The sequence below is a fragment of the Chanodichthys erythropterus genome, chromosome 24, assembly GCF_024489055.1.
Source record: "Chanodichthys erythropterus isolate Z2021 chromosome 24, ASM2448905v1, whole genome shotgun sequence".
Lineage (NCBI taxonomy): Eukaryota > Metazoa > Chordata > Actinopteri > Cypriniformes > Xenocyprididae > Chanodichthys > Chanodichthys erythropterus.
In genome coordinates, this window is record NC_090244.1 from 765,868 (window position 1) to 778,804 (window position 12,937).

General features: G+C 31.8%; 1 protein-coding gene across 3 annotated transcripts in view; it reads right to left on the bottom strand.

The window, feature by feature from the left end:
* LOC137015005 (A disintegrin and metalloproteinase with thrombospondin motifs 20) overlaps positions 1–12,937 on the bottom strand; it is a 91,356-nt gene that overhangs the window by 14,316 nt on the left and 64,103 nt on the right. For 2 of the 3 annotated variants that reach the window (XM_067379626.1, XM_067379627.1), the window contains exons 27-28: positions 12,440–12,601; positions 11,126–11,302 (exon numbers count right to left, since the gene is read on the bottom strand). In XM_067379626.1, the coding sequence (XP_067235727.1) occupies positions 11,126–11,302; positions 12,440–12,601 (339 nt within the window). Of the gene's footprint in view, positions 1–11,029; positions 11,303–12,439; positions 12,602–12,937 lie in introns of all 3 variants that reach the window. The other variant, XR_010893915.1, reaches the window with a different exon arrangement.

Consider the following 12,937-nt stretch of genomic DNA (forward strand, 5'->3'; position numbering starts at 1 on the left):
GCATGAAGTCCATAACCAGATCCATGTGTGTTTGAGACCAGATTTATGGAAATGCATTTCTGTTTTCTGTCAGTGTAACATCAGTTTTGCTCATTGCTTAGAGAAAATCGTCTGTCTCAAGAGTTTCCTCAGTTATTGATTATCAACTGTTGCTAAAAGTTCATACAATATACAAATTTACAAGGAAGAAAATCGTATATCAGTGTTCAACTCAACAAAGTATATATATATATATAAATTATTTATTTATTATTTACAAATGTGTTTATTAGTTTATATTTTTTACGATTTTTATTATAATTTTATTTATTTTTAATATATTTATTATTTAGAAATTTGTTTATTAGTTACATTTTATTAAATTAATATATAATTTTATTTATTTTTTTATTATTTTTACATATTTATTTACTTACATTTATTATAATTTTATTTATTTTTATTAAATTAATACAAATATAAAATTATATATAAAACAAATATTACATATTATATATATATATATATATATATATATATATATAAATGAAATATTTATTTAATTTAAATGATATAAATTAATTAAATATTTAATTATTATTATTATTATTATTATAAAATAATTGAATTAAATGAAAACGCATATACATACGACACCGAATGATCAATTGGATACAATTGTATCTTTTTTTTATGCAGAATAACAAATTATATATTATATATAAAATAACATATATACAAACAAATGCAGAATGAATGAAAGCCCTTGATGTGTAAATAAACGCGGTTCATGGAGTCTCACTGGACAGATGTCTTTATCAAATGTGTGTTTCCAGGACTGGTTCAGATGTGAAGTGCTGATGTCACAGTGAGTTCACTGAACATCTCATGAGACGAATGAATGAGGCACAACAGTCCATTACAATCAACAAATCATGTTCAACAAAAATATATCCATTATAAATGGATATAAAAGAGCATATTTAAGTAGACTTCTCATAGCTGAATACCATTGCCATTACACAGCACAAGAAGATCAAGTGCATATGAAAACCACATGAGAGGATCAGAGTCTTCAAAGATCGCAGTAAATCTGAAGCCGTCACTCACGAACCCTGGCAGAACCTCAAACGGGCCGGAAAATGTCACAGCGCTCATTAAAGGCCGGGACAGATGGAGCCGAATCCATGAGGAACATCAGCAGAATCACTGTCACCTACACTGATCATCATAAACATACACTGTGTGTCTTTGTGAAGGTCTTTTGCAGGAATGAACGTAGAAGACAGACGCTGAACGGAGCAGCTGGTAAGATCTGCATGTCAATAAATCACCAAACACATAAACAGACGAGGACGACAAACATAACGTGGTTAAAAACTATACCATAACCTAACATAATGGTAAACATGCCATGAAAAGAATGTCACAAAAGTTATAGTATATGATATATTTTCATTTAAATAATATATATATATATAGATCAGCTGTGTTGTTCAGGTCAAACACTCGTGGCTTTAGCGTGTCATGAACTCATTTCTCCATCAGCAGTTCTCCGTTTGCTCTTTCAGACATGAAGCGCTGCGTTTGTTCATCCATATTTGGCCCTGCAGTGAATCTGTGTATCTTGAGCTCATCACATATTTAAAGTCCAGACTGGAATAGTTTATGGTTCAAGGATACTACGAAATGAGCCCTGTGTGAAATCTTCCTTTCAGTTCATTATATGTAACTAGGCATGTGACGGTATCAAATTTTATGTTGCGATTAATTGCTGAAGCTTTTATCACGGTATACGGTATTATCACGATATTGAAATAAGTTGCAAAAAAAAGTGTTGTCAGTATAACAGGTTTAAGAACTCTTTTTGTAATAACAAAAAAAAACTCTGAATGTTTAAATACAATAATAAAACACAAAAAATGTAAAGTCAAATTTTCAAACAGAGTGCAAAAGAATTAGGCTATAAAGAACAACAGGAAACACTTTACAATAAGGTCTCATTATTTAATGCATTAACTCAGATTAAGCAACAGCTACATTTGTTAACGAAAGTGTTATTTTTTGTTAATGTTAGTTAATAAACACAACTGATCATTGTTAGTTTTATCTCAGGTCCATTAAATAAGTTATTTTGATTTTAGTAATGTTATTAAACAGTAACTAAGAATAATTAATGCTTTATAAGTATTTTTCATTGTCAGTTTGGTAATAATGAATTAACATGTTAACAGCAGAGGGCGCTGATGGAACAGCAGAAATGCAGCGGTTACCCCGGAAACCCCATAAACAAAGCAACTGCGCTAGTGAAGTTTATAAAATGCCTCAAATATATATTTTAATCTGGACTACAACATGCCCTAATGATTAGAAATGTTCTGATTATTTGTTATTGTTCAGTAAAAATTTGAGACATGCGGCTTCACGAGTTTCTCAGGTTATGTACTGTTTCTCCAGTACTAATCCAGACTAAACCTGAGAAACTCGTGAAGCCGCATGTCTCAAATTTTTACTGAACAATAACAAATAATCAGAACATTTCTAACATTTCTGCGCATCTCCTTCACTCGTTCTGTCATGTGCTTCTCGTGCACGTTGGGATTGTTTACATCTGAGCGTATACAGTGGTGTTGTGCATTTTATACGGTTGATGGAGAAAGTATTCTTAAATGCATTATAAAAATGTTAATATTGGTAATAAATTATTATTTACGATATTTTGAAATGCCCGCGATAACAATACCGTGCATATTCATTATCGCGATATATCGCATTACCGATATTGGCACAGGTCTATATGTAACATAATATATATATATATATATATATAGACATGCAGTTTTATCAATGATTACAAAACAAAAAGCCAACAAACATTTTCCTACTATTGAAATCTTTCCATCTGCGGTCTTTGATTCATTTCGTCTAATTGAATCTGATGGTGTGGTTGAATTATTCCACACAGCGGAGGATGAATCTCTGACTCAGATGAGTGTGAACTATTGATCCGGACAGATCCGTTGCCCTTTTCTTTCCCATCTGGGATCCAGACGTGACCAGGACTGGACCAGTACTGAACCACATCGATACGTGGAGACTGAATTCTTCAGTTCTAGACTGGTTTACAGTTGTTGAACACTTATTTCAACAAGATTTCAGCTGGTGTGTCCAAACACGAACATGGACCAAATAGTGTAAAATCTAGTGTAAAATCCGGATTGAATCCAGTTGACCCACACCACTGTTATTCAATCATTGTGCTCTACTACATGAACTAATTTGAGCTGTACTCCAGTACTAATCCAGACTAAACCTGAGAAACTCGTCACAGATTCAAAGTCAGACACAGAAGAGTTTAAGAGATATCTTGACATTATCAGAGTCTATTGCTGATCCACTAGAGTCGACTTCTCAGACTGAGGATTCACTGTAACGCTTGAGGAGAATCTGACTTAAACGCTTCCAGATTCCTCCCTCATTCCAAACACTCCCAGGTGCAACATGTGGGAAAGAAAAACGCTCGTCTCTTCTCACTCTACTGCTCTTCCAACCCACATTCAGAGTTTGTGACAGTGATTACAAAGCCTTCAGATCGAAACCACCTTCAGTCGATCAGGATTAACCGACACACACACACACTGTGGGTAATTATCGAGGGTAATTTATGCTGATTGAAAACTTTTTTGACACTCCGACAGAAACAGGAAACTCAAGGGAAATGATGTCAGAGTCATGTGACCTCACGGTGACAGGTCGGCGAATTGTTTCAGGGTCCTGTTTCTCCATGCAGATCCCATTACAATCACTTCATTATGTTCGGAGCGCTCCATCGTGTTAAAATCACACAGAAATACTGCCTCTCTTAGTCTCAGTTAGTGCTCTAAAAAAACTATCATTCTGAACGAACAAAATGCGTTTCCGTGGAAAATTAAAAAGTAAATAAAGGGGTACCTCAAGGATCTGTTTTAGGTCCTCTTTTATTTTCTGTCTTTATCAATGATTTGGGTCTCGGAAGTACCTTTCTGTCTATATTTGATTATGGCGATCTTTTATTTATGCATTCAGTTGCATTTCAGGAAATTACAGTGTTTATCATGAAGACTTAAGCTTTGTTTGTGGTTTTTGTTTTATCCGAATCTTTAGCTTGGTCATCTCTACATCACAGGAGAAAACTGCATAAGCTTTTATGTATCGCGAAGGCACTTTTAAGTAAATTAGATACTTATATTTCTAATCTTTTAACCTCTTACACAAATAGTTATTGCACTACATCTGCAACTCAAACTCGACTGAAAGTCCCAAGGGAATATCTTTTTGTTTCTTTTCATGCTCCTTGGGTTTGGGATAAACTGCAAAATAAACTCAGTCTAGTTAAACTTCCTGCTTTGAGCACTTTCAAATGTCTTTTGCAGACTGTCTGTAAATGTTTTTCTTGATTTGTCTTTACTTATTGATTGTATATGTGTATTTTTTAGTATTGTTATCTTGAGAAACTTTAAGCATTGCCGTCTTTACCAGGAAGAAGAGACTGTAATATCTAACTGAGGTCTTCCTGGTTAAAAATGGGATAAATAAAATAAATAAACTTTAAATTACGGCCAAATTGCCACAAATTAAAGGCAAACTGCATAAGAACACACATATGTTTCTGTATTAACTTCCCTTAATGACTTCAAGATTGGAATTTAATTAGTTTTCGGGTGAATAAAATTGACTTAATTTGCCTTTTGCTCAATGTGGGTTGAATCTGGTTTTACTGAGAAAATAAAATTGGCAACGCTGGATCCTCATCAAGAAGGCAACAGAAACCAGACGTACTTTCTGGTAAGTGTTTATACTGAAAATAAACTGCAAAAAAGTTGTTTATCTTTCATATTGTAGATTATTTACTTATAATTACAATTCAGATTAAATGTTAAAGAGCTGGTAAAATTGGCTTCAAAGCAAAACTGATCACACATTATTTTGAGGAACACGTATTCACTACTCACTCTGACTTTTGCCTCAATAAACTACCAATTTACTGCTTATTAATAGTTAGTAAGGTAGTTATTGTAGTTGTTAAGTTTAGAATGTAGAATATGATCATGCAGAATAAGGCATTAAAATGTGCTTTATAATTACTAATAAGCAGCCAAAATGCTAGTAATATGCATGCTAATAAGCAACTAGTTAATGGTGAGAATTGGTCCCCAAACTAAAGTGTTACCAAATTAATAAATGTAAAGTTTATCATCATTAATTGTATATCATAAGGAAAGTTACCATGTTTTTACCATAATAAGAAACTACATCATAACACTGCAATCTAAATAACATTACTTATAAATACAAACATATGGCTAGATTTGTGGTACACTTTGAATTTCACTGTCATAATCAGAAGAGAAACATGCACTAAAATAAATCTCACATGCAAAGCATCATTTCCTTAGCAAAACGTCCACATGACATAATCTAAAATGCTACTAATTGTCACAGTCACATGACTTCCTGTGCTCCCAGACACTCCATTAATCTCCAGTAAACATGAGGCCTTCAAACAGGATGTGAGCGAGGTTTGTTTTCACATGCATGCTGGGTAAATATCTGCAGCCTCGAGCCGACAGGTTTCAGAGAATCGCTGCGTTATTAGAGAGTGCTGACATGATGATTTATGAGGGACTTTCCTTCTGCAAACGAACCCAAATGACTGAATAATGGCTCCGAGAGAATATTAGCAATAATCAGAAAGCTGAAACAGGTGTTTAAGGGTGTTTAGAGAACATTCGGCGGATCGCCGTGTGCGTAAAATCTGAGTTTCTAAAGCACAAGTTCTGATTGGTCAATGAATGTCCATCTCATTTATTTATTTATCATTTAACACCAGCAGCAAAGGCTTTTTCAAGGCAAACTAAGAGTTTTAGAAATTACAATAATCATAATAACAATAAAACGTCAATAATGAAAGAAAATTTTATGCATTCGTTTAACAATGTTTGTCTTGCAACAACAAGAAACATATTGTTTGATTATTTCTGTAAAGCTGCTTTTACTGTAAAAAATTCCAACAAATCAGAACTTATTGTAAAGTGTTGCGTTACATTAAACTGACTTAAAAAAATGAATCTCATGTAGCTTTCTTAACTTATTTTGATGAGTTAAAGTAATGTAAAAACATGTTGCCATGACTTACTGATCATATCAGTTTTACAGTGTGAAAAACAAATAAAAACTACTTGATTTGACGTTATAAAAAAAACATCTAGTAAATATATGAGCTCTTTCACTATATGACAGAGCATCTAAAATTCATCTAAAAAGGAAAAAATCTTTTTAAAAATGTCCATGAAAGTACATTTTGGGCTCATTGAAGAGAGCCTTTTTGCAGCATATCCGGACTGAAATCAGTGGATCTGCAGCGTTAAATTATAAATCAAAGCTTTTCCGCTGAACACAGAACGTTTTACATTTCATTTCAGTTTTATCTGCCAATGGGCTCAAATCATCTTGTTTTCCCTTTGAATAAAGTTTATTTTTCCTGACCCCACTGGCAGATATTTGTTCTTGTTTGAATCATAAACTCACTTCATTTTGATTATTTTTCATTAATATTAAATATCTTCAGCTATTTTGCTTCTCCGGTAAAAGTATCTTGATTTAAGAATGTTTAGATATTTGAACTGGAAAACAAGACAGAAGTACAGTTTAATTTGCAGTGAATTGAGCTCAACATTAAAACACATGGATTTTAATTGGTTTTCAAGACTTCGTTTGGAGTCAAACTTGACGCAACACAATTATGGATGTTTATTTGTCATTTCACAACTGGGATACTTTTTGCAGCGAGAGTGAAATGAAGATGCTTTTAAGTGCAATCTTTTCTGATTACGAGGCTGTTCTTGGGTTTTTCAGACCCATAAACACTGTTTTAACTCTCAGATGAAGGACTCTCGCCAGCTCTGATTAATATCAGCCAACGCTGCTGTAAAAGCAAAGCGCGCCGCGTCTCTGGCCAAATGCATTACAGCCGAGCCATTAGCCAAATGATTCCCAGATGCACGCGGACTGATTTGTACTCACTCCGTTTGCTCTTGGGAGTTCACTATATAAACTTTAAAGAAAACATCATGAAAGTTACAAGAGCAAGGCAGGATTTCATAAAGTACACCTCTCTGTGCGTGAATAAACTCATCCAATCTAAAGTGCTTCAAGAAGAAAAAGCAGAAAGTGTCTAAGATAAAGTCTGATATAAGATGGCTCATTTGCAGCTATATTTCTGCACATAAAGATGTTTATGAATAATTATCTTTAATAGTTTCCATATACTTTCTTAAAGCATGATGGCGAAAAATGCTTGATTTGAATAAGTTTGCATTATATATTGCATAAATATTTATCAATGTTACTTTAATATTCAGATTTGTATTAATATTTTGAATTGGCTTTTATTTTTATATTTTCATTTTAATTTTAGTCAAAACACATTTTTATTTATTTTTTCATTTTTAGTTATTTAAGTTAAAAATGAGAAATGTTGCCCAGGCAACTAGTTGAACTTAAATTAAATTAAACTTTCTAAACGAACATGGACAATTATAGTTCGTTCTTCCGTGAAGTAAACACAGGGGTACCTCAAGGTTCTGTTTTAGGTCCTCTTTTATTTTCCATCATTATCATAAAGTTTAAGTTTTATTTCATTTAAAGCAAAAAATAGGATTTTTTAGGATTTTAGTTTTAGTTAACTATAATAACCCTGATATATATTATATTTTTATATATTTATATGTTAAAAATAATGTGATGGTTGGAAACACATTTGCTATAAACTCCATCTAAACAGCATTTTGATCGTTCATTTTCAAATCATTTATGAGCTTTGAGAGACTGACCACAGAATGATTTACTTTACTTATAATAAACTAGAAGGTAAAAATTTGATTAAAAATGGTGAATGACTTCATATCAATAGAGAGCAGTTATATATTCATACACATATTAACCAGAAATCTGTTGATAAAAGCTCAATGAGCATAGAAGAACACCTTCAGATGTGAACAGACTAAGAAACAACACAAGCGTTCACAACCTTTATGTATTTTAATCATTTTTACAGTGTGAAATAGTTCTGGAACAAACTGAGTGGGAACATATTTATAGGAAAAACAAAAACATACATCATGAGCGATGATGAGGGCGGACAGAAGATTTATAAGCTGAGAGACAGAAATGAGAACAAAAGAACCGAAACGAAGAAAAAGAATAAGAGACGAACGCTGGAGAGAAATCAGTGGATCAGAGGAGAAACGAATCGCTCGGGCTTCACAACAAAAATGCAGACAAATATACAGTTATTTCACGGTGCAAAACAAAATAAGACATATTCTCATGTAAAAGCTGCAGCACTGAATCTCCTGCTGTAAACAAATAAATAAACCAACAGAAATCCTTCAAACATATTTAGAAATGGCCAACGAGCAGATGAACGACCAAACATATGGCATGAAAAAGAGGTATTTGTGTTCTGAAACTGAGAAAATATTATTCATAATAAAGAATATTGTGATGTGTTTGATAAACTCATTCAGACAGACTCATTTGATAGGTTGTGGTTTCCAGATTTATCATCGTAGTTGATTAAATAAGAGCTAAAATGCTCTCAAGGTTTAGTTTGCAGAAACCGACTGCAACCTTAACAGATGTTTACGACGCATTAAGTCAAATGTTGAGTAAAAGAACATTGATACAAAAATAATGGGTAACACTTTACATTAAGGTCTCATTTGTTCATATTAGTTAATGCATTAAAACTCAAGTTGTGTTCCAAATTTGAGGTTGATATCTCAAAAAATGAGCTTTCAGTAAGATTTTGTTTGGGTGCAGTACCAAACGCTTCCACTAGATGAAATTAGTTTCCCCAATTTGCACCAGAAAAAGAGCACCATTAGCTAAGATTAAATGCCGTAGAAGAATTGTTCATTGCTAGATAACCAATTATAAAAAATGAACCTTATTGTAAAGTGTTACCAAATATAATACGTTAAAACTCTGCGCTACATTAGACAAAACAAAGAAGTAGACAGTGATTAGTGATTGAATCCTCATTAGCACCACATCTCAGTGTTGATACCTGATGACGAGCAGGTCGAAATAAACTAGTACACTGAACCGAACAATCGTACAGTGTTACTTCACAGAACGAGGCTGAAATCTTTGGTCGTTTGATTTTATTACATTTCTACGGAGCCCCACACATGACATACGTGAAATAAATCGTGGCCATAAACTTGACACACCGCTCCTACAGCGTACTAATACGTCAGCACGTTTTACTAATTTGTTTTCATGTTTTAAGCAAATCGTGTGCACAATATAATAATTTGATCGCTCGTTTTAAGTAAATCATGTGCACAATATAATAATTTGATCGCTCGTTTTAAGTAAATCGTGCACACAATATAATTCGATCACTCGTTTTCGTGCGCACTATATAAAAATTAGATTGCTTGTTTTAAGTAAATTGTGTGCACAATATAGTCGCTCATTTTCATGCGCACGATTTACTTAATGAGTGATCTAATTATTATATCGTGGACACGATTTAATTAAAATTTAATTTACGCACAATATAATAATTAGATCGCTTGTTTTAAGTAAATCGTGCGCACGATATAATAATTCAATTGCTCGTTTTAAGTCAATCGTGCACACGATATAATTAGATCGCTTGTTTTAAGTAAATTGTGCACATGATATAATAATTCGATCGCTCGTTTTAAGTAAATCGTATGCACAATATAATAATTCAATTGCTCGTTTTGTGTGCACTATATAATAATTCGATCACTCGTTTTAAGTAAATTGTGCACACGATATAATAATTTAATCTCTCGTTTTTGTGCGCACAATATAATAATTCAATCACTCGTTTTCGTGTGCACGATTTACTTAATGAGTGATCGAATTGTTATATCATGCACACGATTTACTTAAAATTTAATTTATGCACAAAATAATAATTCGATCACTCGTTTTAAGTAAATTGTGCAGACGATATAATAATTCGATTGCTCGTTTTAAGTAAATCGTATGCACAATATATAATTCAATCACTCGTTTTCGTGTGCACGATTTACTTAATGAGCGATCGAATTGTTATATCATGCATACGGTTTACTTAAAATTTAATTTACGTTATAAATTACGTATATTTTTGTCAGCATGTCATGTCCAGGGCTCTGTACATTTCTGCTTAGTGTTTTACATTATTTGCAAGTGCATTTTGAGACGAAGACTGAACGATGAGGTATTTCTTTCATTTGTCAAGTTTTCCTTGAGTGTTTCAGTCCACGTCATAGTATCGCAACGTCAAATCATTATCTAAACATTGATATGTTTATATCCACTGCAAAAATATCAAGCTATTTGGAAAATGAACTGTAGGTCGTGTTGAATTAATATTATAAAAACTAATTTCACATCACAAATTAAAAACAAACAAAAAAAACACTAACAAAAATTATTTTCCTCTGTACAAGTCGACGTCAGACCACGAGCACCAAATTTTAAAATTGAAATTATTAAATAATATAGATATATATATATAATCAAACTTAAAAATATTAATTCTGTACAAAGATACAAATGTAATATACAATAAATGGCTGCTGGGTAATTGTCATAATAATAATTAAAATATTAAACTCTTATACACAAATATACACTTGTGTTTTTAGATTACAGAGCCTAAGACTAACTCAAACTCGAGTTCACGTACGAATAAAATCGCACAAATGATTTGTGTTTTTCAGACAACATAGTCAAAAAAGGATGTTCTTCCTCAGTATTTTTGTCTTGTTTTCCGGTACAAATATCAAAACTGCGGAAGAACACCATTTCTTTTTTTTACAATGCAATTTATAACCTGTAAATCGGTTGTGGATTTTTTTACTGACTTCCTGTGAAATGTGCCTGTGTGGCCTAAAGATTCATACTGACTTTCGTTATAAACAAAATGGCTGAACTTTGCCCTTTCTGAACGATGCCCAAACAAATCGGCATGAACACAAACCTTCACCAATCATGAAAACACCATCTGGCTTTGGAACACGAGCGTCTGATGGGACGCGGGACAGACACACAGAGACAGAGAGAGCTGCTATCGTACCGGCTTCCATGGTCGTCTGTGCCAGGAAGCAGAGCCAGGGCAGGGCTGGGCGTTACATTGCTCCATATCGGGAGGTTTGTCCAGCATGTCGCAATTGTACTCATTTAACCTCTGCCCGTTTGGACGCTGACAGACCACCAACCGCGTCTGCTGACCGCCGCCACACGACCGCGTGCACTAGAGGACAGAGAGAGAGATGGAGAGTGTTACTTAGTAAAAATTATTATTATTCAAATGAAATATTAAAAAAATATTATTAAATAATAATATATATATTTTATTAATGTTTTAATAAAATATTTATATTTTAATAAATAATATTTAAAATATATTATTGCTATTATTATTATTATTATAAATATTATCATTTAAAAAAAATATTAAATACAAATGGATAAGATCAAAAATAATAATTACTATTAATTAATAATAATAAGAATAATATATTTTAATAATAAATAAATTAACATTATTTAAAATATAAATTATCTTTATTATTGTTATCAATCAAAATAATTTCAAATATAAATATAAATATATATACATATATAATATATAAAAATAAGTAATAATAGCTCTTGTTGAGTTTTTTGAAAATAATTTTTAAAAATAATATTATTTATATATTATTATTATTACATAATTATAATATTATCATTCAAAGTCATCATTTAAAAATAATAAATATTAAATAAAGATACAATATATATAAATAATAAATACAATTTATTTTAATAAACAATAAAATAATAACTGTACTATACATATTATAATTAAAAACAATTACTAAAAAAGAATAATAAATAATAAAAATTTTATTTTCTGGGAAATTAGTTTAATAATGAACAAAATAATATTATTTAAAATATATTATTGCTATTATAATATTATCATGCAAAATATTTGTGTAAAAATAATAATTATTAAATAAACAACATTTAAATAAATTATAAATATTACATAAAAATAATTATTTAAATATAATAACAATACTGAGACTTTTTGGTAGTGAATAAATAATATTTAATTTTTACAACCAATATTTCTCTTGACTCACAATTATTTTACTAATGAATAAAATAATTATTTTATTTTAAATATATTATTATTCAATATAATTATTTTAAAATAATGATTATTTAATATAAATATAATGATAATCATTAAACATAATATATAATTATAATAATAATAATTATAATAAACAATATTTTTTACCCCACTAGCTAGCTGGGCGGCATTTTATTCAATGTTTATTACTCTTACATTAATATGATGTTAATTTAAGCTCATCATCATCATCATCAGTCTCACCTCGCCCCAGATGCCGTAGTTCCAGTGAGGACAGGGTCCTGAGTCGCAGCTCTTCGATTCGTCGGGTTTGACCCTCTCGTCACAGTGATTGGTGCTGCGGCCGTCTGCGTCCTGACAGACCACAACCCTGCGCTGAAAGCCTCCTTCACACGTGCTGGAACACTGAACAAACACACCAATCTCAGCACATGCACACCGAATCAAAGGAAGGCCTGTATTAAGGACCTTATGACTATTTTAATGCCAATTCAACACATTTACCCTCTAATTCGCATTAATGTAACACGAAAAACACACCTCCAGTGATGCATCATTGATTGTGTAATAAATCTGAATGAATCTGTATCTGTAATCATACTGTTGATTTATTGTCACCTGTTAAACAACTCTAATCAGCACATTTTCTCACATCTTCCACATAAATTCATGTTCCTACAGCAATATACTGTCTTTTTACAGCCTGTATTACATTACATTATTTTCATATGGTCGTAAAAC